At 45.8% G+C, this 22,806-nt stretch overlaps 3 protein-coding genes across 5 annotated transcripts; all 3 read left to right on the top strand.

Annotated features, from left to right (window-relative positions):
• Window positions 1-127: 127 nt before the first annotated feature.
• On the top strand, window positions 128-1,638 carry crybb2 (crystallin, beta B2). 3 transcript variants are annotated; one of them, XM_071922270.1, is made up of 5 exons: window positions 128-215; window positions 504-622; window positions 939-1,071; window positions 1,189-1,331; window positions 1,470-1,638. In XM_071922270.1, the coding sequence occupies exons 1-5, from the start codon at window positions 153-155 to the stop codon at window positions 1,636-1,638; spliced, it is 627 nt and encodes a 208-aa protein (XP_071778371.1). In that variant the 5' UTR covers window positions 128-152. The 3 variants fall into 3 exon arrangements, with proteins under 3 accessions (XP_071778371.1, XP_071778373.1, XP_071778372.1); XM_071922272.1 differs by having other exon boundaries at window positions 153-195; window positions 493-622; XM_071922271.1 differs by having other exon boundaries at window positions 153-206.
• Window positions 1,639-2,128: 490 nt separating this feature from the next.
• On the top strand, window positions 2,129-5,043 carry ctu1 (cytosolic thiouridylase subunit 1 homolog (S. pombe)). The gene is made up of 3 exons (XM_071922268.2): window positions 2,129-2,277; window positions 3,368-3,868; window positions 4,003-5,043. The coding sequence occupies exons 2-3, from the start codon at window positions 3,373-3,375 to the stop codon at window positions 4,536-4,538; spliced, it is 1,032 nt and encodes a 343-aa protein (XP_071778369.2). The 5' UTR covers window positions 2,129-2,277; window positions 3,368-3,372; the 3' UTR covers window positions 4,539-5,043.
• Window positions 5,044-5,505: 462 nt separating this feature from the next.
• Window positions 5,506-22,806, top strand: pxnb (paxillin b). The gene is made up of 11 exons (XM_071922206.2): window positions 5,506-5,642; window positions 15,372-15,580; window positions 15,858-15,943; window positions 16,067-16,206; window positions 16,544-16,727; window positions 17,010-17,130; window positions 20,186-20,347; window positions 20,804-20,977; window positions 21,121-21,202; window positions 21,503-21,651; window positions 21,855-22,806. Exons 1-11 carry the CDS (start codon window positions 5,630-5,632, stop codon window positions 22,119-22,121), a joined length of 1,587 nt encoding a protein of 528 aa, XP_071778307.2. The 5' UTR covers window positions 5,506-5,629; the 3' UTR covers window positions 22,122-22,806.

Here is a 22,806-nt window from a genome sequence, read left to right as displayed (position 1 = left end):
TAGCATGATTTTTACACACTTTAAAAAAAAAACTTTTTATGTGGACATTCATAGATATTTCTCAGGTACTATATAATTATAATTAATCTCAGTTTTGATTTAGAGTTTTGTCTGTGTTTCCTTTCAGTTGCATCATTACCCATCCATTCACTATGGCCACAGACCACCAGAACCCTGCATCCAAGCAGCAGCAGCCAGGGACCAGTGCGTTTAAGGTGAGAGGGAAAGAGCAACACAGACAAGCAAACACTGACTCACTAGAATTTCCATCTTCCTCTCTAAAGTAAGCGCTTGTGCACTCCCCACTTGAATTCTGCAGTACGGTTTGTGTAGAGATTGCATCTTCCAAATATCCAATGCTTTTCTCTGAAATTAAACCGTTGCTATGTTCATGTTAAATTGTGGTCAATAGTCAAGAAAAGCAAACAATTTCACTTACAACTGAACCTGTTTAGCTGTCCTGAATACTTAAGTTCTTTTTCTTTCCTCCCGTTGACCCACAGCTAATCATCTATGAGCAGGAAAATTTCCAGGGACGCTGCCATGAGCTGACTGGTCCCTGTAACAACCTCCAGGAAGCAGGCGTGGAGAAAGTGGGCTCTATACTGGTGCTGTGTGGACCGTGAGTGTGGGCCAGGAACAGACAGCACACTAGAGAGAGAGAACGATCAACACCTGACACAGTGAAACTGAGACAGAGAGCTAGTGACAGAGAGAGTGAGCGAGTGAGAGAGAGAGAGAGAGAGAGAGAGAGAGCGTGACTGACTGACGCAATGAGTGAGCAGGGGAGGGAAAGGAAGAGAAGGGGAGGAAGAAACGTGTACATAGGAGAACAAACATCTCTGCGTAAATGATGTGTGACAGAGCATTCAACCTTAATTCTGTCTCTACACCACCCCTACTCCCTACACCCCCCCCCCCCTCCTGTGCCCTTTCAGATGGGTGGGATATGAGCAGGCCAACTGTAAGGGGGAGCAGTATGTGTTTGAGAAGGGGGAGTATCCTCGCTGGGATTCCTGGACCAACAGCCGGCGCAGTGACAACATCTTTGCATTCCGCCCCATTAAAGTGGTAACCAAGTGCACTTCACCCTTATACACCCCGCCCCCCCTCCTCATTATCCAGTGATCGGTCGCTTATGTTTGGCAAGCCACCCACTGTATTATTATTTCTTCGCTCCTCTCTCAGGACAGCCAGGAGCACAAGATTGTCCTTTATGAAAACCCCAGCTTTGCGGGGAAGAAGATCGAGATCATAGACGACGACGTCCCCAGCTTCCACGCACACGGCTACCAAGAGAAGGTCTCCTCTGTCAGAGTTCAGAGCGGCACGTGAGTCAATCCTCCCAGCACATCTATCATCAGTTTCATTTCTGTTGCATGGCTGGCTCTCTCATCACCATCCCTCCACCTCTAAATGCCTCTCATTTTCCCCCCTCCCTCCCCCTCACTGTGCTCCCTGTGCACCAGTTGGGTGGGCTATCAGTATCCGGGCTACAGAGGCTTTCAGTACCTGTTTGAAAAGGGGGAGTACAAGGACAGCTCTGAGTTTGGAGCCCAGATCCCTCAGATCCAGTCGGTTCGGCGCATCAGAGACATGCAGTGGCATCAGAGGGGCGCTTTCCACCCCACCAACTAAGCTTGTGACTCATTCCTCTAATTGAACCCTGACCTCTGCAACCTCACTCCTTTCCAACACCCCTTTCCCCCTCATCTACATCAAACTGCATTTTGATACCTACTGCAGTTGTCGCAGTAGTGACATCCTTTGAAGCAAACTAATAAATCCTTATTGCTTAAATTTCACTTGGTCATGTGATTCACTTCTGTCTTGCCCACTTCTCAAGTTCTTCCTCTGACTTCTAAGGACTGTTCACAGTTTCAATAAGGGACATCACAAGTGGCTGACCAAAAGCAGGAATTAAAGTTATGTCAGTAATGCTGGATGACAGAGATAGGCTATAGAATCCTGACGAATAAGATCTGGACTGGCTCTATTTAGCTACCCAATTACCACAGGAAATATTGCATGCAACATACCTGAGAGTTATTTATTCCATGACTGACCGATAGGCAGCGCTACATAGGCTTCTACTAGTTGACGCCATTTCCGGTTTTGCAGTCGCTGGTGAAGAAGAGGAAACAACACATGATAGAGCCAGTATGCTACTTTATTATTATTAAACAAGTAAAGTTATGATTTAAAGGGGGTTTCTGCTGATCAACTTGAGTACTCCTTGACATTCTGAATCCAGGCATCGTGTACTTGGAAATTTTGGTATGAAAATGAGAATATATTGTGGGTGGATTTGACTACCTAGCTTAGTAGCTAGCCAAACTTGGAAACACGTTTTATAATGTTGGCCGTCTGATGTCTTATGTTGAGTTATGTGGCAGCAACTCATCTTAACTGTCTGCTTAACTTGATAATTAACTGCAGTTTCTACTTGTGGCTCTAATAGTAGAAAGTATAACGCTAGAGACCTCAGTGAAAAGTTTCAGTGGGTGTCCCAGTATCCAAATTAGCTCCGATATGTGCCGGTTACTTGAATGGCGAGAACGTCTCGACTAACTTCCTTCAAAACTGTGGTAATTTAATGTCCCTTGCTCGTTGGCAAACGAACATACATGTTAGAAGATGATGTAAGACGTTTTATGAATCGTTAGGCTTAACTCTTCAATTCGGCATGCAGCCTATACAACAGTTTCAACCCAGTCCTCCAGTCCCTTCTGTCCTGCAAGTTTTTGTCCCAGCTCTACTCTTGCACACCTGATCTAATTAAGGGCTACAAGCTTTCATGACAGCCCTGTTCAGGTAGATCTGTTTCTACTGCTCAACCAATCAGCATTAAGCCCTTATTTGGAGCAGGTGTGCAAGAGAGTAACGATGGTACAAAAACTTGCAGGGCGGGGTAAACGAGGACTGGAATAGGAAACACTGCAATACAGCAGTTGGTTCACCTCCTATACTCACTGCCTTCCTCCAAATACATTGTAGTGGACGTGTTGGCATTTTATTGAAATAAGTGCTGCTTTGGGCATCAGATGTATGCAGAATTTGCCATTAGATCCTAAAGATTCAGAAGAGATCTGAAGTTATGTTTTACAAGATGTGTATGTTTGTCCATGAGCAAGGCATCATCTTCATCAATTTATTAATGGTGTGTTACACCTGTCTAAACAGCCAGCCAACTGTATTAAATTATACACAACAAAAACCTTCTCACATGGGGGTTTGTGGCTCAATGTGCATCTGTTTGGAGGGCCTTGACATGGAAAACTTTGGTAACTCCTGTTCTAATCTATGAGGGACTCCTACTGTTTTTTTAATGTCCTTTTGTCCATTCAACAAACTGTTTCTCCAACAGTCAGGATGCCTGTCCTGTGCAGCAGCTGTGCTGTGAAGCGCGCCGTGCTGAAACGCCCAAAGACCAGCCACTCGCTGTGTAAGGAGTGCTTCTTCTGGGCCTTCGAGGAGGAGGTGCATCAGACGATCGTGACAGCGCAGCTCTTCAAACCCGGAGAGGCCGTAGGGATCGGTGCCTCTGGGGGCAAGGACTCCACAGTGCTTGCGCATGTAATGAAGGTCCTGAATAAGCGGTACGACTATGGCCTTAAACTTATGCTGCTGTCCGTAGATGAGGGCATCACGGGCTACCGGGACGACTCCTTGGAGACGGTGAAGAGGAACCAGCAGCAGTATGAGCTGCCGCTGAAGATTGTGTCTTACGAGGAGCTGTACGGCTGGACTATGGATGCTATAGTGAAGCAGATTGGGCTGAAAAACAACTGCACTTTCTGCGGAGTGTTCAGACGGCAGGCGCTAGACAGAGGAGCCGTGATGCTGAAAGTGGATAAGATATGTACAGGTAAGAAATATCAAAGTATGAATACATGAATTTCAACCGTTAAGTATGATCAAGCAGCCTTGGTCTAATGGTAAAGAATGACATGGAATTTTGTTATCATTCGCTACAATTCGCTGTGGTATGTGTTTGCACAGGTCACAACGCGGACGACGTGGCGGAGACAGTTTTGATGAACGTCTTGCGAGGGGACATCGCTCGTCTGCGCCGCTGCACCGCCATCTCCACGGCCAGCGAGGGCGAAGGGGTTGTGCCGCGCTGCAAGCCCCTCAAATATGCCTACGAAAAAGAGATTGTGCTCTATGCTTACTTCAAAAAGTTGGACTACTTTTCCACAGAGTGTATCTACTCCCCTAATGCCTATCGCGGCTACGCGCGGACCTTCCTCAAGGACCTGGAGAGCGTGCGGCCCAGCTCCATCATAGATGTCATCCACTCCGGGGAGAACCTGTCGGTGCGGGAGGGTGTGAAGATGCCTGTGCAGGGCAGCTGCAGCCGGTGTGGCTACATCTCCAGCCAGACACTCTGTAAATCCTGCGTGCTGCTGGAGGGGCTGAACCGAGGCCTGCCCAAGCTGGGCATCGGGAAACACCACCGCCTGCATGACAAAATCCTCTCCCAGCAGCCTCTTACCAAAGAGGAGGAGAGGAAGCTCAAACCTGTAGACTTCTGAGAATTATTAGGAATGTTTTTATTCACTATTGATTATAAATTATATTGAAATTTAAGAGTAAAATCAAATTTGTTGTCTTTGACGCAGGGAAACGTAACTCAGAAAGTTGCTGAGACTTTAAGACATGAAATCTGGCACTGATTCAATATTTATTTTGTAAATTATGAACATTGTAGTTTCCTTAAGGTGCTATTCAATAATACCTAAATGTTAAATGTGCCTAGTTTTCTTTGTCGTAATTGGCCGTCTATACAGCACACACAAAGACTCCCCATTTTTGTCAAAGCTTTGTATGAAATTTATGCATATTGTCCCAACATGAGGTTGCTAATATTGTGTTTATTACAGAGTTATTGAATCATGGGAGTTACAACATGTTTGGGTTTTAAAGTACTGCACACTAGACACACACGCCTACCTTTTGACCCTGTCTTAGTGACAACATGATTGACAAGATGATTTATTTCTTTATTTTCTGCTACCTCTGCTGTCCCCAAATTTCAACAGCAGATGTAGTCAATTATGTATTGTGTGCTATATATTATAATAAATATATTGTCCTGCATGTTACCCTGTTTTTCTTTTATTCTTTTTCCTTTATTCTGATGATGAGTGGGTGAAAGTTTTTAAGTTCTTGGTATGTATTTATTTACTAACTATTCTGAAGTTAGGCTCAGTGTTCTCGTGAAAGCAAGGGTTGCTTCTATACCTGCAGTAAATGTATTACCAAATTATACATTTACCCTATCATGCAAATATGCATACTATGTGGGACCCAAGAGTGGGCGGGTCGCGATTCAAGAGTCGGGAACCAGGCTAGGATAATGCAGGCATGGTTGTAAATCTGTTTTCCTTGTAATGTGTCAGTGACGTCATTGGCCGCTAGAGGTCGCTCATTACTGAGTTTCGGTCGGGATGCGCGCACTCGTGAAGTACACATGCACACATCGCCGCGCGTTCTCGAGAGCTACTCCTGACCAACTTCCAGAACAGCAGTGTGGTGAAGTTTGGAAAGGAACCCCCAGACTTTGAAAGCAGCCGAAAAGATTAAGAAAAACACATTTGGCACAGCCTAAAGCCAGTCCCCCATTATGGACGATTTAGGTAAGTAAGCTTTTTTTAACCCATCTGTTTTCTACAGCCCCACAGTCAATAGCGGAAAGCAGGGTGGAGGAGTTAACGTTACGACGAAGCTACAATTATGTTAAAAAGGCCGTTTCTGGTTCAGTTTAGTCACCTTGCTGCGGGACAGGTCGCCAAATTCTGCCATAAATATTACAGTACAGTGTAGCTGAGTGCACGTTGAATACGTTTGACATTTTACCCACTTTGATTTACATAAGCATCAGCGTAGCAGCTGGAACTCGCTAGCCTGACTACCATCTCCTTTTAAACAGTTTCAATCTGTCCATAATGAGACTCTTGATTAGAAACGCAGCCTGTTACAACTTCTTATCAACTTCTTTTGAACAATGTGTGTACTAGAGGGTGAAAATAGTTAGCTGGCATTTTGACATCGAGCTTTAACGTTACCTCCTCAACTTTTGCCCCCAAGCTATTCATTCCAGCTTTGAAGTGGAAGACTTACAGGCCTCCTCAATTAGACTGCTCAATACAGCACAATGTGGGCTAAACCCTGGCTTGGTTGCCTTTCTAGTGTATTATGCTCTGTCATATATCTCCAGTCTAACAGGGAAGCCTACAGAGCATACTTTGCCAATGACACTAACGTACTGACCATACCATGCACTTGGTTGGCCTCATTTGTGATAGTAAGCCTTGATACACAGCCAAGGATGTGATTAGGGCAACACAAAAAACAGGAAATAGTGTTGGTAAGGGAAGCAGGAAAATGGGAATATCTGATTACACATGAATGGGGGTTGTGTGTCTGAATAAACTGAAATCCTGAAAAAATCACATCTCTAAGGAGACTGAACATCCCTCTGTGCCAATGGTGCTGACCACAGTTTGCCCTTAATGTGAAACAATAAGCCAGTAGTTACTGGTAGGCTCAGGACCTTGTGCTGTGATCCTGTTGATCCCTGCTACAGGACAAGTTGTTCTTAGGATGCATACTAGATTGCTGTAGCTGTGATGGTCTATACAAAAGGCAAGGTAATTTTTTCCATTCCTTGTAATATTAATGACTGATCTTGAATCAGTGGAACATATGAAGCAGGGAATTCAAAACCTTCATGCTGCATAATGGCTTTGTTTATTAATTTATTATTGCACATAAACATTTAGAGGTGCCCTAAAACCACATAGATATGATGATAAGGCAAGAAACTAACTTTAATCCACCGGCAAATCTCACTTTCACTATTTAATCAGCCAGCTAGATGTTTAGACTAGAACATGATCTCCAAATCATGGCTGGTTCCCTGCCAAAGTGGAAAGTAGAATAGACAAACTTACCAGCCACAGCCAACATTTATAGAGTTTGGGTGGTGGCTGGTTTTCATTTTCACTCAATTTTGTAATAGTGATTGATGTTAAAGTCAGTTTGCTATGATTTCTTACATGTTATGTGTGACTTGTATTATTCAGGAAATTCTCATGTACCAAAGACCCATTAGCCTGTTATCAGCCCGATATCCAATACTAGCATTGGTATCGATTCATCCCTATCTCCTACTAGCTATGTGAAAAGTTGTCGTTCCATGCAGCCTTTCAGCCCTCAGTCTATTTTTTGTGCCTCACTAACTAGTCAACTCTTCAATTCACTGGCCCTTGACCTTTGGCACTGAACTTTGAACTCCTAATTTTGTTTTCAGAGTTTTCATCAGCTGGTCGGTTTGCTATATTTGCCTCGGCTGCATAAAGCTACCTCTGAATAAATCACTTATTTTGCTTCTATCAGTTATGTGTAGGAATGCTCCAGTTGCATGCTACAGATCTCCCAAAGAAGAAAGGCAATAAAATGGGTTTCTGAATTGTTTAAGTGGAGAGACGATGAGCCACATTTTGAGTTTGGCCCGCTCTGAGAATACCTCCAGGGCACATTAGATGCTGTAGCTGCCATGGGCCAGTGAAAGGGCTGATTGTTGGTGGAGAGGCAGCCTGCAGTCTCACTTAAGCAGAGCGAGCAGCAGGCTGAAGGAGGGGGCGAGGCTGCTGTGGAATGTCTAACATCACTGTGTGTCAGGGTCCAAGGCCAAATACTCACCGGGGTCATGACTCACCTCCTACCACTACTCTCAGCCCCATGCACGCTGCCCCTGGAGCGAGCACTGTCAGTCACCGGGTCAAATAGTATCTTCAAACACTTTGAGTTTGTTTTAATCTTCTCCAAGGACCAGATAGGCGGTGTTCACTGCACCTGGATAATTCACACAGTATCTGGTAAGTTGTCAGTCACAGAAATGTGTTCTTAACTGACTTTAAAATACTTTGCTTTGATTGTCTAAACCTTCTGGTGCACATCGTCCTATGTGGCAAATAGACAAAACAAACCATATTAAATATTTGCAAATACTTTTTGGCTGAGGTTGTCCATCCTTCCAGTAAACCCCTAGCTATCCCGCCCCCGCAGGGTCCTGTCTCTAGGTTCATTGATGACTGGCAACTTAGAACTGTTTGGAAACCTGATCAGACCCCAAAACACTGATCCCATCCTCTCCTCTTCCTGTTCCAGTCTGCGTGTATTGATCCGCCCACATCGCTAACTACTCAAGAGGAAGGGAATTCCCTCGGAGCAGTATGGAAGCAGCTAGTCCAGGCTGTTCCTCTGAGTCCGATTTTTCCAGAGGTTTTGTTTGATCAGTCGTTCACAGTGCAGACCAGGTGGCAGCCAGGCCTGGGCTCTCCATCATTATACTGGTGTGGCCTCGGGGCCGAGTCCTCTCCCAGATGTGGCTCTTAACCACATGTGACACAGTGTCAGTGTCAGTTGGCCTGTTCTGCTGCTGTGTTTGATGTCTGTGGGGTGTGAAGCCACCGCTGTCCTCTTTGTGTAAATTTCTCAGGAGCTTGTGAGATTCAGGCAGACTCGGTGGTGACTGACCCCGCTGGGCTGTGGAGGCCCTGGTCCATGTCTTCAGGTTAACACTGAAGAAAATGGATTACAGATATTAGAGTCACGGCCAAGTGAGACTAGCACTCAAGCTGGGTACAGACTCGTACATTCCCATTCCAAGCAGGCTGCTTGTAGATCACTGGTGAATCAAATCTCAACATTTTGTATGACATTAGTTAGGTCAGCTAGCTTTTACATATTTGTCTCTGTCCCCTGTCAACAGATTATAGAATGGTAAGAATTAATATCATTATAATGCTAAGATGCATAAAGAGACTGATAGCAGTTAGCTCTACCTTGCAAGTACCCTGAGGCCCAAGTGTATCTGTAGGAAGTGGCTTTGTGGGCTGAAAGAACAGCAAAGGAGACCACTGCTAACATCTGATTAACATGCCCTTCATAGACATACAGCAATCCTCTTTTATATTTGAATGCATCAGTTGATCACCTTGCAGAGGATGGCCCTATTCCCCAGGCAGGAAGAGGACTGCGAGTTGGCTGAAGTGGAAGTGGCGTGGTCTTAAATGTTTACAGCGTTTGCACAGCATACCAAAAGATCTTAGAAAGTCTTCAGTGAGTTCTGTGTCTCAGTGTGTCGGCAGCGCGGAGTTAGTGTTACTAGACTAGCTACCGTCGCTCCTCGAGAGCTGTAGGGTTAGTGCATGCTTACCGCCCCTAACCCAGTGTGTAGCAGTGGGCTTGCCTGCTAGGCTGAAGGGAGGCTGCTGACTGTAAATCAGTCTTGTTCCTGAGCTCCACACCCATCCTGTTCTGGGACTGGGGAAGAGAGAGCTGCATGGCTGACCTCATCGCTTAGGCAACAGACCCTGCCCCACATCCTGAGGAAACAGAGGGGAAAAACAATGAGCAGAGTCAGTGTTGGAGGCCAGCAAACACGGGGGGGTCTGGGGCCTCAGTCTGTGATCCTGCTGTTGGGACGATGTTTTCACCGTTAAAAACTGCACCACACAGTTGCTTCACTTGCAGTGCCCTCCGCTCTCTTCCTCTTGCCATGCTGTTTCCACTCCTCCCTTGTTCTCTGGCCTTGTTTCTTGGATCAGAGAACAGTGCTGATTATTTTCCTGACGGGTCAGGGTAATGGAGTAGGAATCTGAGTCCCTGCTGGATTCTTCCCACATTACTCAAGCTGGGATACCCCAGGGCACGTTCAAAGGCCTCAGTGTGGACGACAGGCAGGGACACTGCTTGTCTATGAGCAGGGCAGGAAAGTTTTTTTTTTCCCCCCACCAGCCACAGTGGCTGTTAAATCCCAAAATTCATACAGGTTCACTATTTTACCAGAAACCTAGATTTTAGAATACAAACTCCTGGTGTGTGGTTATGTGCCAAAGCAGGTGGTGGAGTAGATAAACTTAGCATCCCCAGCCAAAATGTAGCAGGAGGTGGTAATTTCCAACCCTCCTGTAAGATGGCTGCCAGTTGGGAGGACGGGTGGGTGTTGTCAGTCGGTGTTTTTGCACAAAAGAGACAAGACGGCCCTTCTTTGAGCATGTTCAGCACGTCCTACCCTATTACACTCTCTTCTGGCACAATAGGCTACTCACTGACATACCCTCCTCACACATGCATGGGTGTGAGCGTGTCCTCAGTGACTGTGCGTTAGATGAGTCTTTAGACTTTCCCCTGTCATCTGATTTACTGGTCTGTGGGGAAGTGCTTTTATTTTGGTCCAGCGTTCTCTCGAGGGGAGTGTCATCTTTCGGATATGGGGCTGCTTGGGAGGGTATTTTTAGGTATGTTTATTTTGAAGTCATCGCCCCAAGATGCTTCTGTCTTTCTGATACTATGTTATAACAGTCATTCATCCTTTATGTGTGTGAAGGTCTATCTCGTTGGTTACTGTACACACAGGGAGCCTGTATCTTACATCAACCTTAACATTTAGGCTAATTAAACTTTGCCCTTTCCTTGTTAGCTGTTTGTCCATCTTTCTCTCATTCACTCACACTCTTTATTTCTCTGTCACTGGTTTCCACCCAGCCTTCCCTATCTGTCTCACTGGCATCTCACCCTCCACCCCTCTCCCTGGCCCCTTCCTCTCTTGTTTGATATAAATATCATGTCGGGTTGGCCTGATGGGGTAGGGTTTCGGCGTGGGGCTGTGGCCAGCTCTGCTCTTTTGCTCCCTAGCTATAAACAGGTGAGCTGTGGACCCTGGTGGCCCATCACCATATCCCACATGTTAATAGAAAAGATTTAACAGCCCTGCTTGTGTCCCTGCCGGGGTTGCACTGCCTGCTCTCTGGGAACTGTGCAGTAAAAACATTGACATCTCCCTTATCCTGGAATTTAAAGCATGCTGCAGTTTGTGGAATGGGTCCTGTAATTGTCCACGCATTATTTTCATTTTCTGGACTGACAGATGGTGGTTTGTATTCAAGCACATTCCTCACTGGCTTTCTACCTAGAATCCTGTGGTATTGGTGGAATGTGTTCTGCTTGAGTAAATTTTATCACAACACATTGTTTTGAATGTTTTCTTTGTATGTTTTCCAGTTTCATGACAGGTTGCCATGTTAAGTGATATGTTGCTTGCACCGGGTTAGGCCAGCCATACTTTCCCTTCCACCTCCATCCCATGTCCCCCCCCCCCCCATGCCACCTTCCTCATGTCCCTGCCTGGTTGCTTTCTTTCTCCGAGGCGGACAGAGGAATGTCTGGAATTCCCCATGCACCTTCCCGCCCATCAGATAAGACTGCAGGACTGTGGCAGGGCCTGGAGGGGAGGGGGAACACAGGCAAGACTGTACATGTACCCACTGCCACAAGAATGTGTACAGTATCCACATAACTTCATAGTTGTTTATTGAACATCATGCATATTATTTATGCCACAGATGCTTGCCCTGAAAGTGTAGGTTACTGTTACAGCCACATATTGTTTGCCTGTCAAAGAGCCACTAAGTCTGATTAATTTGTCTTTGAATTATTAGCGTAGAGGCCCGGTCATGTCCTTATTGATGACAGTTTTATTCCTCTAAATATGGTATAATAGACCACTGAGTCAGGATGCTGTCAGAGCAGAACTGGACTTTGCCCCTCGCAGCTCCTACCCCCCGTCTGGAATGGAAAAGATTAGCCTGTTACTTGGCTTACAGTGCATGTTTGCATTCTTAATGCTTTTAACTCCCCATGGACCGAACTTGCCTCAGACCACGGCCCCTTGTCCATCCTCATGTCAGACTCAACGCTGCCCTCCTCAGGCAAACAAATCAGGCAGGAACATTTCAGTGCCATCTTCAATCTTCAGTCTTTATGCCCTGCAGTACATGATATCAAAGTGATGCACTTAATGTTCACCTAGAATGGTACGTGTTTAATTCAGGCTGCATAGTCAAAGCCGCACAAGAATGTGAGGGATTCAGCAATACCACTTTTTCACTGTTTCTGATACCAGTTCTGAGTACTAAATGTAACTACACACAATATTGACTTTGACTGATATTTTATCTAGAAAACCATCATCAAAAAACCCCAAAAATAAAGTCACTTTGCTTTGATGTCTGACACATTGTACACATTGCTGGTACACATTGCTCTTTGTACCAGCTCTTAGTATTGGGGAAATTTTCTGATGCCCAATTGAAGCCTTTTATTATCCTGATCTATAATAAGCAGAAGTGATGTTGGTGTATCCCCCACTGTTATCCATATCCTCTTCAGGAACAGCAGTCTATTTCTCACCAAGGAATGAATACAGACTTATTGCATTAGCCATTAATGGTTTGATTTAAACACTTAATCTGATTTGACTATAGACGTCTTATTCTGTCCGTGGGCCTGTGCCTATGTCGCAGATGTAGTATCAGCAAGGGGGTCGGGGGGCTATAATGAGTGGAGAGATCCCACTATAGGAAGAGCAGATTCTCAGAAACTTGGCTCTGTCTACAAGTGTTTTGGACGGGCTCAGGCAATACGGCTGTCCTCACTGTCAGGAGTAGGGCCATGAAGTAGCCTTCTTTCCAGGAATACATCACCATAATTAGTAAGTCTTGAGACGTAATTTATTTTATAGCATTTGCCAAGATGAATTACATGAGCTAAAGTCAAAATCTAAATTTAATATTTGATATGACTTACCTTGGTCCCAAAACAATTGTGGTATTTTTCTTTCTGGAGGCTTTGTTTTATGAGTGACAAAATCAACTTTAGTAAGGCCTTGTTTAGCATGTCAGCACCAGGTGCAGATTATTTTGAGCTGGTCGTGATATTTCAGCACATTTGCACAGACTTGGGCTACTTGCTGAGCTTAGAGCTTTAAATAGGCTTGTGCTCCCATGTGGTTTATGTCAAACTGCATGACTTAAACATTTACCTCCTGGACAGGGTCTCCCTGCGGTCTGAAAGAATATGCTTTAGATTGTAGAAGAAGTAATGATGTAGAAAGTTGTGACACACTAGTTTAATGGACACTTTTCTTGTAAAGATCAAAGCCTGCCCTGTACACTTATCTTACACTTATCTTATTTGATTTGAACTTTCAAACTTTGGTCACAGTTTTTAAAAAAAAATGTTGTCTTTCAGCAATTTAAGCTACCATCTCAAGATCGTTTAACAGATGAGATACAAGCCTGTTGGCTGTATTCATACTGCTAATGGGAATTTATAGGGTGAAGGCGCTCTAGTAGATGCTCAAGAGCTAGAATAGCCTAAGTGTCAGTGAGGTAGATTCCCAGTGAGTATGTTGTTAGATATTGGTACGTTGAGTGGAGTGAGTTCTTATATCGTCACCCAGGTTTCGCTCTCAGACCACACCCCCAACAGACTGGCAGCATGTTATCGCTCCCTGTCCCTCAAACTAGACCTTGTCTGTACTGCTGTCTGCTTCACACACACTCATACTTGCATACTGGCCAGTGGATACAGATACATCAGGTGGAATAATGTGAGTACAGACATTGGACTTTCTATGTAAAGACTGAATCCTGAATATTTTGAATGCTGAAAGTTTTTGGTCTAATTAATAGCATTGTGATGTTAAGGCAACCTTGGTATTACTGTTATCAGAGTCTTGACACAGGCAAAGGAGCAACTTGTATAGTCTATCCCACGCCTAAACAGTGACTTGATTTACCAGATATTTTGTGTATTGTGTTTATGGTTTACTGATCGTGATGAGGAGGCAGTGTCTACCATTTTCACCAAGCGCTAAGGCGGCCTTAAGAGTAGTCTACTCCATACTGGCAGTTACAGTGGATCCTAGCCTCTAAGGACACGTGGACTGTACCTTACCTAAACTTAATCTCTTAGGCTGAGTCTCACATATATATTTACCTTGTTTCCGATTTAGGATTGATTGATAACTTATTGTTTGAAAGAACAGTGGAGTATTTGGGGAAGCAGGATTACTCAGTTAGCCAGATGACTGTTAAAGCGATCATAAAAAGACTGAAGTCATTTTAGTGATCATGAATGAAGAACTTTAATCTGAACATTATTAGGCCTATTATTTTTATTCAACACGTCAATAATTAATTTATTTCTTTTTCAGTCATTTTGCTTGTTGAAATACCTCCCGGCATTACAGGAAATAAAATTTTCATCCATTGGCGGATTCCAAAATTCAAGAGCCACTCTTTACTATTTTATAAATTGTGTTTTAGAATAGGTTAGGAATAAGTTGGGGGTAGAGTAGGCAACCTTCACATCTACAATGAAAATTCACATGTTTTTGACTGGCAGCTTGATCAAATTTCCACCCTGCTCTCTGGTCTCATGAGTTTAAAGGCGAGGTGTTTCCTTGAAACGGATTGTAATGGTTCCAAGCTACTGTAGTGTAACAGTATGCAGGCTGTCTCTGCAGGCTATTCTGGACTGGCTGAGGATGGATGGATTGTGTGATGTAAGAGTCTATTTTGTTCCTGCGTTCCAGTGGCCACTCAGCAGGGTAACACTGTACCCCCTCAACCCTGGACAGGACTCAGACATGCTCTGTCTGTCTGATTTCTGCCTGGCTGTCTGTGTGTTTGTTCTTATCAGTCTGTCTTGTTATGTTCACACTCATGCTCATAAAACAGAGATGTAGCCAAAGAGATGAATGGATTCTTCACAGAGGTGAAAGACAACTAGAATGACAGATGGGGCCTATAGACAGGTAGCAACTTACTGACAGCAGAGATGTATTTATAGAGGAGGACTGCTGGAAAATAAAGTTGGGGATTTCAAAGGGATATGTTAACCAGGCCTAATGGGTTTAGGCATGACAGTTGGGCTTAGTGTGCCACGCTGTGCCGTGCTGTGATGATGACAGAGCCTAACCTTGGTGTTGGAGCGTTTCTGTGACTGTGCCCTGGGAAGAAAGCCTTTTTTGGTACGAGGAGGTTGAGTGACAGGTTGGAACGAGAGACTGACTCACACACACAGGCATTGTCAGTTTACAGACTGACACCGCGTTCAGCCGACGCCTCAGAGCACCCAAAAACCCTGGCAAAGAATTTATAGGTCCCAAGCCAGCCATGTTTGCAGGTCACCGTTGAAACCTCTTGTAAAAACAGGTCAAGCATTTGTCTGTGATGTATTTGTTCTGATGGTAAGACATGACATGATGAACTAGTATGTCAGATATTGATGATGCTTGTTATTTAAAAGGAAGTGAAAGATTGGCTAATCAACACCAAGACCTACTGCAGCGATCTGTTTTTTGTTTTTTTGTTTTTTGTACCAGGACCTGTTTTTTTGGACATACACCTCCCATTCATTTCTAAAGGGAGATACCGCTTTTCTCTTAGCTTTCTGTGCTCCCTGCAACTAATTGTAGTTTAACTTTGTATCTGTCAAATCTTCTCTTTCAGACGCGTTGTTGGCGGACCTGGAATCTACGACGTCGCACATCTCAAAGCGACCGGTGTTCTTACCCGACGAGACGCCCTACTCCATCCCTACCGGAGGACACTCCTACCAGGATGTGTCGGTCCCACCCCCGGTCCCTCCCCCTCCCTCAGCCGAGGCTCTGAACGGTTCCCTGATAGATACCCCGGACTCCCACCACTCCTCTCAGCAGGTAAGTCACATTAGATCTCTGTAGCGCCACCACACACTCAGCTAACTCACCTTAGTCAAGTTAAATTTCTCTGTGAAGCCCTTTAACAAACAGGTTTGTCATGAAGTGCTTTACAGAGTAAGGCAAAATCCACTTTGGGAATGTCCTGGCATGATCGGGTGTTAAAAGTCACATTAAAAAGCCAAGTGTCACTGCAGCAATAGACACTTATATTTCTTTATGTTAATTATGCTGTCTCTCAGTGGGTCAGTATGACTGATGTATGTATCCTCTGCAGTCTTTAGGTTCAGCCCAGAAGAGCTCATGGTCCAGAGACAGTAGCAGCCCTCCCTTGTCTCACATTGAAGAGGACCACGTCTACAGGTGAGCTGCCAGGAGACTCTCATATCATATAGTATTCAGCTGATCTCATCACCTGTCATTGTTTGTTTTTTTACTGCAATCGCTACTGACATTTGTCTCTGTCTCTGTCTGTCTCTCCTTCAGTTTTCCAAACAAACAGAAGTCGTCAGACTCGTCTACGGCAGCCATGACCTCCGCCCTGGGCAGTAACCTATCAGAGCTGGACAGGCTGCTGCTGGAACTCAACGCGGTGCAACAAAACTCTCCTTCCTTCCCCACCACAGGTAGACACAAGGCCTGCTGCCCTATCAGCGTCACATGTGTTGAGCAGAATTAGTGGCTTCATGTAGCAGGGCTTGTATCATCACACTTATATGTCACATAGCAGCTATTGTGAACTGTGCACATTACAAGACAGATACAGTAGTAGTCCAAGATATAAACGGCTACACGAGACATGCTTCCCATTTTTTTGCCATCTATCACTGTGCTGCTACGATCATCACTGCATCAGATAGCAACGTTAACTTTACAGTTTCATAATCACTGTAACATCAGTATGTTTTTTTCACTGTGTTAGTTCAAAACCTTTGTTGAAGGAGAACTGTTATGTGCCCACAGAGGAGACGGCTCCACCCCTACCATCCTGCAGCATCACCCACTATGAGAACGGCAGTGCCCCTGACATCATGGTGAGCCCTCCCCCACTGGAGAAACCCAAGAGGAATGGAACAAGGCTGGATGAGGGCCGACCCACTGTGGAGAGTCTGCTGAATGAGCTGGAGGGCTCCGTGCCTTCACCCAGGTAAAGACAGTCCGTCCACCACAGCTGAGCTCTCAAAGAACATGCATTTATATGAAAGACCCTGGGGTTCTAGGACTCTTTGTAGCCTAAAAAGAAATAAGAGGTCTTACACTGGGACTTAAGCTGATGAAAAGATTTTGCTACCCTTGTCATATGGGGAAACACCAGAACCTGCAATCTATTTTCGAGCCCAAATCATAGACTATAGACTGTTTGAGTCCCTCTGTTAGTAAGGTCTCAGTGGTTCACATGTGATTACATATCTTAATTTGTATTTTCCAGCCCCACCCCCTCCGCTCTCCACAGTGATTTGGACACACCCTCTCAACAACAAGCCAGAATTTCAGCATCCTGTGCCACAAGAGAGCTTGATGAGCTCATGGCCTCTCTGTCTGACTTCAAGGTACCAAGCAGTATGTGTGAATGCTGAAAAGGGTTCACTTTATCAACACATCTCAAGCTAAGAGGTCTTCTCTAGCCTTTTCCTCTTGTTCTGTCTGTTTCCCTTATAAGCAGCTTCCTCTTGTTCTGTCTGTTTCCCCTATAATACTTTCATATTCTGGTCGTTTCTCTGCCCTCTTCCTGTGGTTTCTCTTACTCTGCCGTTTCTCTGTTTTCTAGCCCAGTTCTTTGGGCTCTCTGCTAGACCCAGCAGGAGCCTCTTCCACCTCTCCTCATCCTCCAGTCTCTTCCTCCGTCACTCCTGTGGCTTCCCCCTTCCTAAGACTGTCCCACCCACCTGCCTGTGACTCTCCTCTCTTCTCTCTGCCTGCTGGTCTGGAGCTGCACATAGACGAGGATGGAGGGGACAGTGGCGTGTCAATGCCCCGTCCAAACCCTTTCCCTCCCCACAGCCCTATATCCTCACTCTCTGCAGCCAGTGACCCAGACTTGGACTCTGTCATAGATGTCTCTGCCACCCTGCTGTCATCCCAACTCAAGTCTCTGATAGTCCTCTCTCATTCTGCTAGCCCTAACTCCAACCTGCTGAGAAATAGCCCAAGTCCTTCCAATACCACCACCCCCTCACTGACCTCAGTTAACACCGTCCTGGACCACAAGTCCTCCAAGTCCCCTAGTCCCTCGATAGAACGGGTTTCACCCTCACCTGCTGTTGGTAAACTCTCCTATGCACCGGAGATTATGGCCCTCAATTTGAATTTCTCCACTCCACCTTCTACCAAAAACCTCACTCCTCCTGTCTCTGCCCCTAAGACTCCTTCACCTCTGCCTGCTGCTGTCCCTATGTCTCCTTCCCCTGCTCTCGCTCCCTCAAAAACATCCTCACCATCCCCAGTCTCCTCAGCGAAGGCACCCTCTTCCCCGGCTTTCACCAGCCCCAGGATCTCCAGCAGAGAGCTATTGGAGCCGGCTCCCCCAGCCCAGAGAGCCAGCCCCTTCACTCGGCAGCATTCCCCCATGATGGAGCCCTCTCTGGATGAAGCTCTAGATAAGCTGCTGGCTATGAGTTTTGCGCAGAATAACACAGCAGCACATGTGGAGGAACCACAGTTGAATATGGACGCCACATGTCTGAGCAGAGAGGTGCAGGAGGAGCCCATCCTGCCTGTAGACAGAAGCAGCATGCAGCCTGACACTTTCACCAGCACCACCAACACCACCACGGACGGCTCTGTGGACGGAGGCACCGACGGGAACGGGGATCTTGACTGGGCCGACGAGGAGCTGTCCGTGTCCCTCCACGATGGACTGGATGGCACCATGACGCCTTACACTGAGAGGCCTTACACAGACGGCAGCATGACCCCGCTGACCGAGGCCAGCTGGATGGACGAGTCCATGACCCCGTCTTCATGCCCTGGGACCCCCGACATCGCCCTGGACCTGCCCCTTCTGCAGCCTGCCACTTTGGACAGAGTCTCAGCATCTGGACATGTACGCATCTCCATTCCTTGGCCTGCTTGACACGGGATGGGGTTGCTTTGCTAGAGTTTTGCTTCTGCACCCTCTGGTTTATAAGATTGATGTTTCTTTGAGTCAAGCTGGCTATTAATCAAGAGTTTTTGCTTACACGCTATCACTTGAAAATAGTCACATACAGTATTGCAGTATTGCAGTAACAAATGACTCACTGATTGGTCGTGTTGGTCTTCAGCATGTCAGATGTTGTTAAAATGTGATTCTCAGCCAGAATCCCCCGACCCCCAATCACCTGTTGCACCAGTATGGCATGATGCCTGTAAAGGACCCTAGAGGTCTTTACAGGCATCATGGTAGGCATGTCTAGAGGGGGTGGGGGGGTGGAAAGGGTTTGAAGCCTTTTGACCTAAGCATGTAAGCAGTGCATGGAGTGTGACTCTTAGCCCACTGACCCTCACAGGACATACCATAACCTTCCGCTGCATTCTGGCCTGTCAATAGTTTGGAAGTGATGGTTCATTGGGTAATGGTTGACAAGAACATATGATGAGGTGCTCACGGTTCCCTTTAGATAAAATCAGTCATTAGGCGCACTAAGGAGACTCCCAACGTGCATCCCATGTACCGAGATGGTCACCTGCGAAGGAAAATGGGCCCCATCATCGTCAACAAGAGCAATTCCCAGGATCGCCTCATAGAGGAGCTGCAAGGCAAACTTGGGATCGGCCGCGCAGAGCGACGACGAAAACAGCCTGATGACTGGCTGACCGAGGGTGTCATCGTCATGTCCAAACCCCAGCGTTTCCGTCCCGAGGGGGCCGGCATTGAGGTCGACAAGGTTGGCTTCAGTATGCAGCCACAGTACTGAATCTTCCCAAATATTTATTTCTGATTCATTCATCTTTAGTGTTCTATTCTACACATTTCCTCTTCTGTGTCTCCTCCCCCTCTGTGTTTTTCTCTCCTCTTTCTTCCTCAGATCATAATTCCCCCAGAGTCGCCTGTCCCTCAGAGGAAGGTGCTCCCACCTCTTTCTCCCCCTCCCCCTCGCCGCCCCCCTATCGTAGAAGAGCCTAAGAGGCCGCTCCCTATAAAGCAGCTACCTATTCCCATACCGCCACCTCCTCCACCTCCTCCCTCTCCCCCTCGACTACCCCACCATGTCCAGGAGCACATTCCCTCTCCACCTCGGCAGACTGTAAAACCTTCACCTCCACCAGCCCCAGTGCGGCAACCTCCTCCCCCCAAACCAGAGCCCCCTCCCCCCGTCCTCAAAGTCCCAACCCGGCCTCCACCAGTGGAGCCAATGCCACCAGTTGCCCCCAAAGTCCTGGTATCAGTTGGCTGCCAAACAGAGTACGACCCCATCTTCCCTCCAATGCAGGCAGGAACCACTGTCTCTTATCCTTTCTGTTTCTCACACACCTAAAAACATTACCCTGTTTCCTGTTTTTTCTTTTTACCTCTTCTAGTGACCTCAGTTGAATATTATATAATGAGTAGTGCTTTTTGTGTTTTCAAATATTTCTGAGAGACTTCAACACTTTCAACCCTTTTCATCGTTCAACCATTTGCAGATTATGGCCCAAGGGAAGGGTGGAGTTCCTGGTGGCCCCCCAACACAGGTCAACAAGCTGGACAACATGCTCGGTAGCCTGCAGTCTGACCTCAACAAGCTGGGTGTGCAGACGGTGGCCAAAGGAGTGTGTGGAGCCTGCTGTAAGCCCATTGTGGGGCAGGTGAGAGGCTAAGCTCCTTAAGCTCCTCTTAAGATCATATCTGTACAAATACAGTAGATTTGGGGGCAGAGATGGCCAAATGGTTTTAGAAGCAAGTCTTAGACTGTAAGATCACTGGTTTTGAACCCCAACTGGGCAAATCTGGGTGACGTTAACTGAATGACAAATGTTTGCCCTCCTTCAACTGCTGTTGATGTGCCCCTGAGCAAGGCACTTAATCCCCAGCTGCTCTAGTAGAGCTGCACAGTGGCCAATAGTAGAAGACTGTGGTAATACTGGGAAGCCCAAAGCTGTGATTGTGTATGCATGTAACATGTTCTCCCCTAGGCCGTTACAGTCTTTAAGAATGTCCTTTGAATCAACTTGCCTCGTTAAATAAGGGTTAAAAAAGATTCAGTTTCACACAGTTCTCGTATTTGCATGCCAAATGTACATACCATCTGTCTGTACATAAAGGTGGTGACTGCCATGGGACGCACATGGCACCCTGAGCACTTTGTGTGCACACACTGTCAAGAGGAGATAGGCTCCAGGAACTTCTTTGAGCGCGACGGACAGCCCTACTGTGAGAAAGACTACCATAACCTGTTCTCCCCACGATGCTACTACTGCAATGGACCTATACTGGATGTTAGTGAAACACATGAACACTTAGTATTCACATATTTTTACTGCACAGTATAAATATTCTCTCTTGCCGTTTTACATATATAATTATGTCAATTATAGCTCACAGTCAGCCAGCACTAAATGTTCTCATGTTGTGTGTTCAGAAAGTTGTGACGGCGTTGGATAGGACATGGCATCCTGAACACTTCTTCTGCGCTCAGTGTGGATCCTTCTTCGGCCCAGAAGGTATTGTGTTTTTCTGCATTAAGTATTTTTGCAATGACCCCTATATATACATACCAGGGTAGAGGTCAATTCACTTTCAGTTGAGGAAGTGAAAACCTTGTGGCATTAGAAATCGATTAAGAGAGCATTAAAAATGAATTCCATCATTGTCTAATGAATTGTAGTTTCTATTTACATAGTGAATTAACCTCAACCTTAATATGTACCCAATCTTCAATAAAATGATCTTGTAACATTTCCATCATCTCATGGTGAACTCTTTCTCTCTCTTTTGTGTTTTTTTTGATGTGTCCTATGAAGGTTTCCATGAGAAGGACGGAAAAGCTTATTGCAGGAAGGATTACTTTGACATGTTTGCACCTAAATGTGGTGGCTGTGCCAGAGCCATTCTGGAGAACTACATCTCGGCGCTGAACTGCCTTTGGCATCCTGAGTGTTTTGTTTGCAGGGTCTGTATAGTGTATTTCTGTCATGCTGGTGTTCATATGTTGCATATGTTTTAGTGTCATATGGTCTAAAAGGTCTAAAAGGCCTTTCCATTCCATTAAGAGATATATTTATGGGGCAATATGTCCGTTCTGTACAAACAATCAGACACAGGACAGTTTTCACCTTCTCATCTCCCTCTGCTCTCCCTCTTCTGGGTCTGCAGGAGTGCTTCACCCCATTTGTGAATGGAAGTTTCTTCGAGCACGACGGCCAGCCCTACTGTGAAGTGCACTACCACGAGCGCCGTGGCTCCCTCTGCTCCGGCTGTCAGAAGCCCATCACTGGCCGCTGTATCACCGCCATGTCCAAGAAGTTCCACCCGGAGCACTTTGTCTGTGCCTTCTGCCTCAAGCAACTGAACAAAGGCACCTTCAAGGAGCAAAACGACAAGCCCTACTGCCAGGGCTGCTTTGTGAAGCTGTTCAGCTAGGGAGGAGATATGGGGCAGGGCTTGGATACGTGTCTGAGGTTAAAGCATCTTTAGCACAGCTAGAGTGGGAATCGGATGGATTGTGTTTGTATCTAAGAAGGTTGTCTGTATTCTGATGACAACATTGGAAGTGTGTATGGTTTAAGTATGTGCATGTAGTTAAGGCAGCATACCGTTGTTGTCAGGATAATCCTGTATCTTATCAAAAAGTAAACCTTCAGGAATTTGGAACAACGTCCCTATGTTCAGATTGACAACCATTTATTTTTGAAACTCTTATGTGTTTTGAATGGGTTTATGGGCCCAAGGGTGATGCAAATTGTTCAACCTTTGAAGGACCATGACAATCTGCAGTTCTAGTAAAAACATGAAAATCACCAAAAATTGAAGCTACAAGGTTTATCCACAACAGCAGCGACATGCAGGAGATTAAGGTTTTCCCCCAATCCCTTAGAGTGTATTGGACATTTTCTACAGGCCAAAACCTGTCATCCTTTTCTGTGATTCTCAGAATATTGTGTTTTTAAAAAATATTAGTTTTATCTTTGCTTTGTAGATGGGGGGGGGTAAAATCTTACTGAACACTGTAGGAACACATGAAATACTATGCGTGTTTGAGGTTGTTGCTCACTGGTTGAGTGTGTCCGTTGGAAACCATATTAAATTCAAAATAATATAGCAGGGA

This window comes from Centroberyx gerrardi, chromosome 8 (genome assembly GCF_048128805.1).
Source record: "Centroberyx gerrardi isolate f3 chromosome 8, fCenGer3.hap1.cur.20231027, whole genome shotgun sequence".
Lineage (NCBI taxonomy): Eukaryota > Metazoa > Chordata > Actinopteri > Beryciformes > Berycidae > Centroberyx > Centroberyx gerrardi.
Note: the sequence above shows the minus strand (reverse complement) of the source record. Positions and strands in the feature narration are given on the sequence as shown.

Bases quoted from the DNA above. Each gene is read 5' to 3' on its own strand.
- pxnb (XM_071922206.2), top strand. The intron at 15,581-15,857 runs GTAAGTCACATT...TATCCTCTGCAG, and splicing joins CCCACCACTCCTCTCAGCAG to TCTTTAGGTTCAGCCCAGAA. The intron at 20,348-20,803 runs GTGAGAGGCTAA...CTGTACATAAAG, and splicing joins GTAAGCCCATTGTGGGGCAG to GTGGTGACTGCCATGGGACG.
- crybb2 (XM_071922270.1), top strand. From the start codon at position 153: ATGGCCACAGACCACCAGAACCCTGCATCCAAGCAGCAGCAGCCAGGG. The intron at 1,072-1,188 runs GTAACCAAGTGC...CTCCTCTCTCAG, and splicing joins CATTCCGCCCCATTAAAGTG to GACAGCCAGGAGCACAAGAT. The intron at 1,332-1,469 runs GTGAGTCAATCC...CCTGTGCACCAG, and splicing joins GTCAGAGTTCAGAGCGGCAC to TTGGGTGGGCTATCAGTATC.
- ctu1 (XM_071922268.2), top strand. From the start codon at position 3,373: ATGCCTGTCCTGTGCAGCAGCTGTGCTGTGAAGCGCGCCGTGCTGAAA. The intron at 3,869-4,002 runs GTAAGAAATATC...GTGTTTGCACAG, and splicing joins AGTGGATAAGATATGTACAG to GTCACAACGCGGACGACGTG.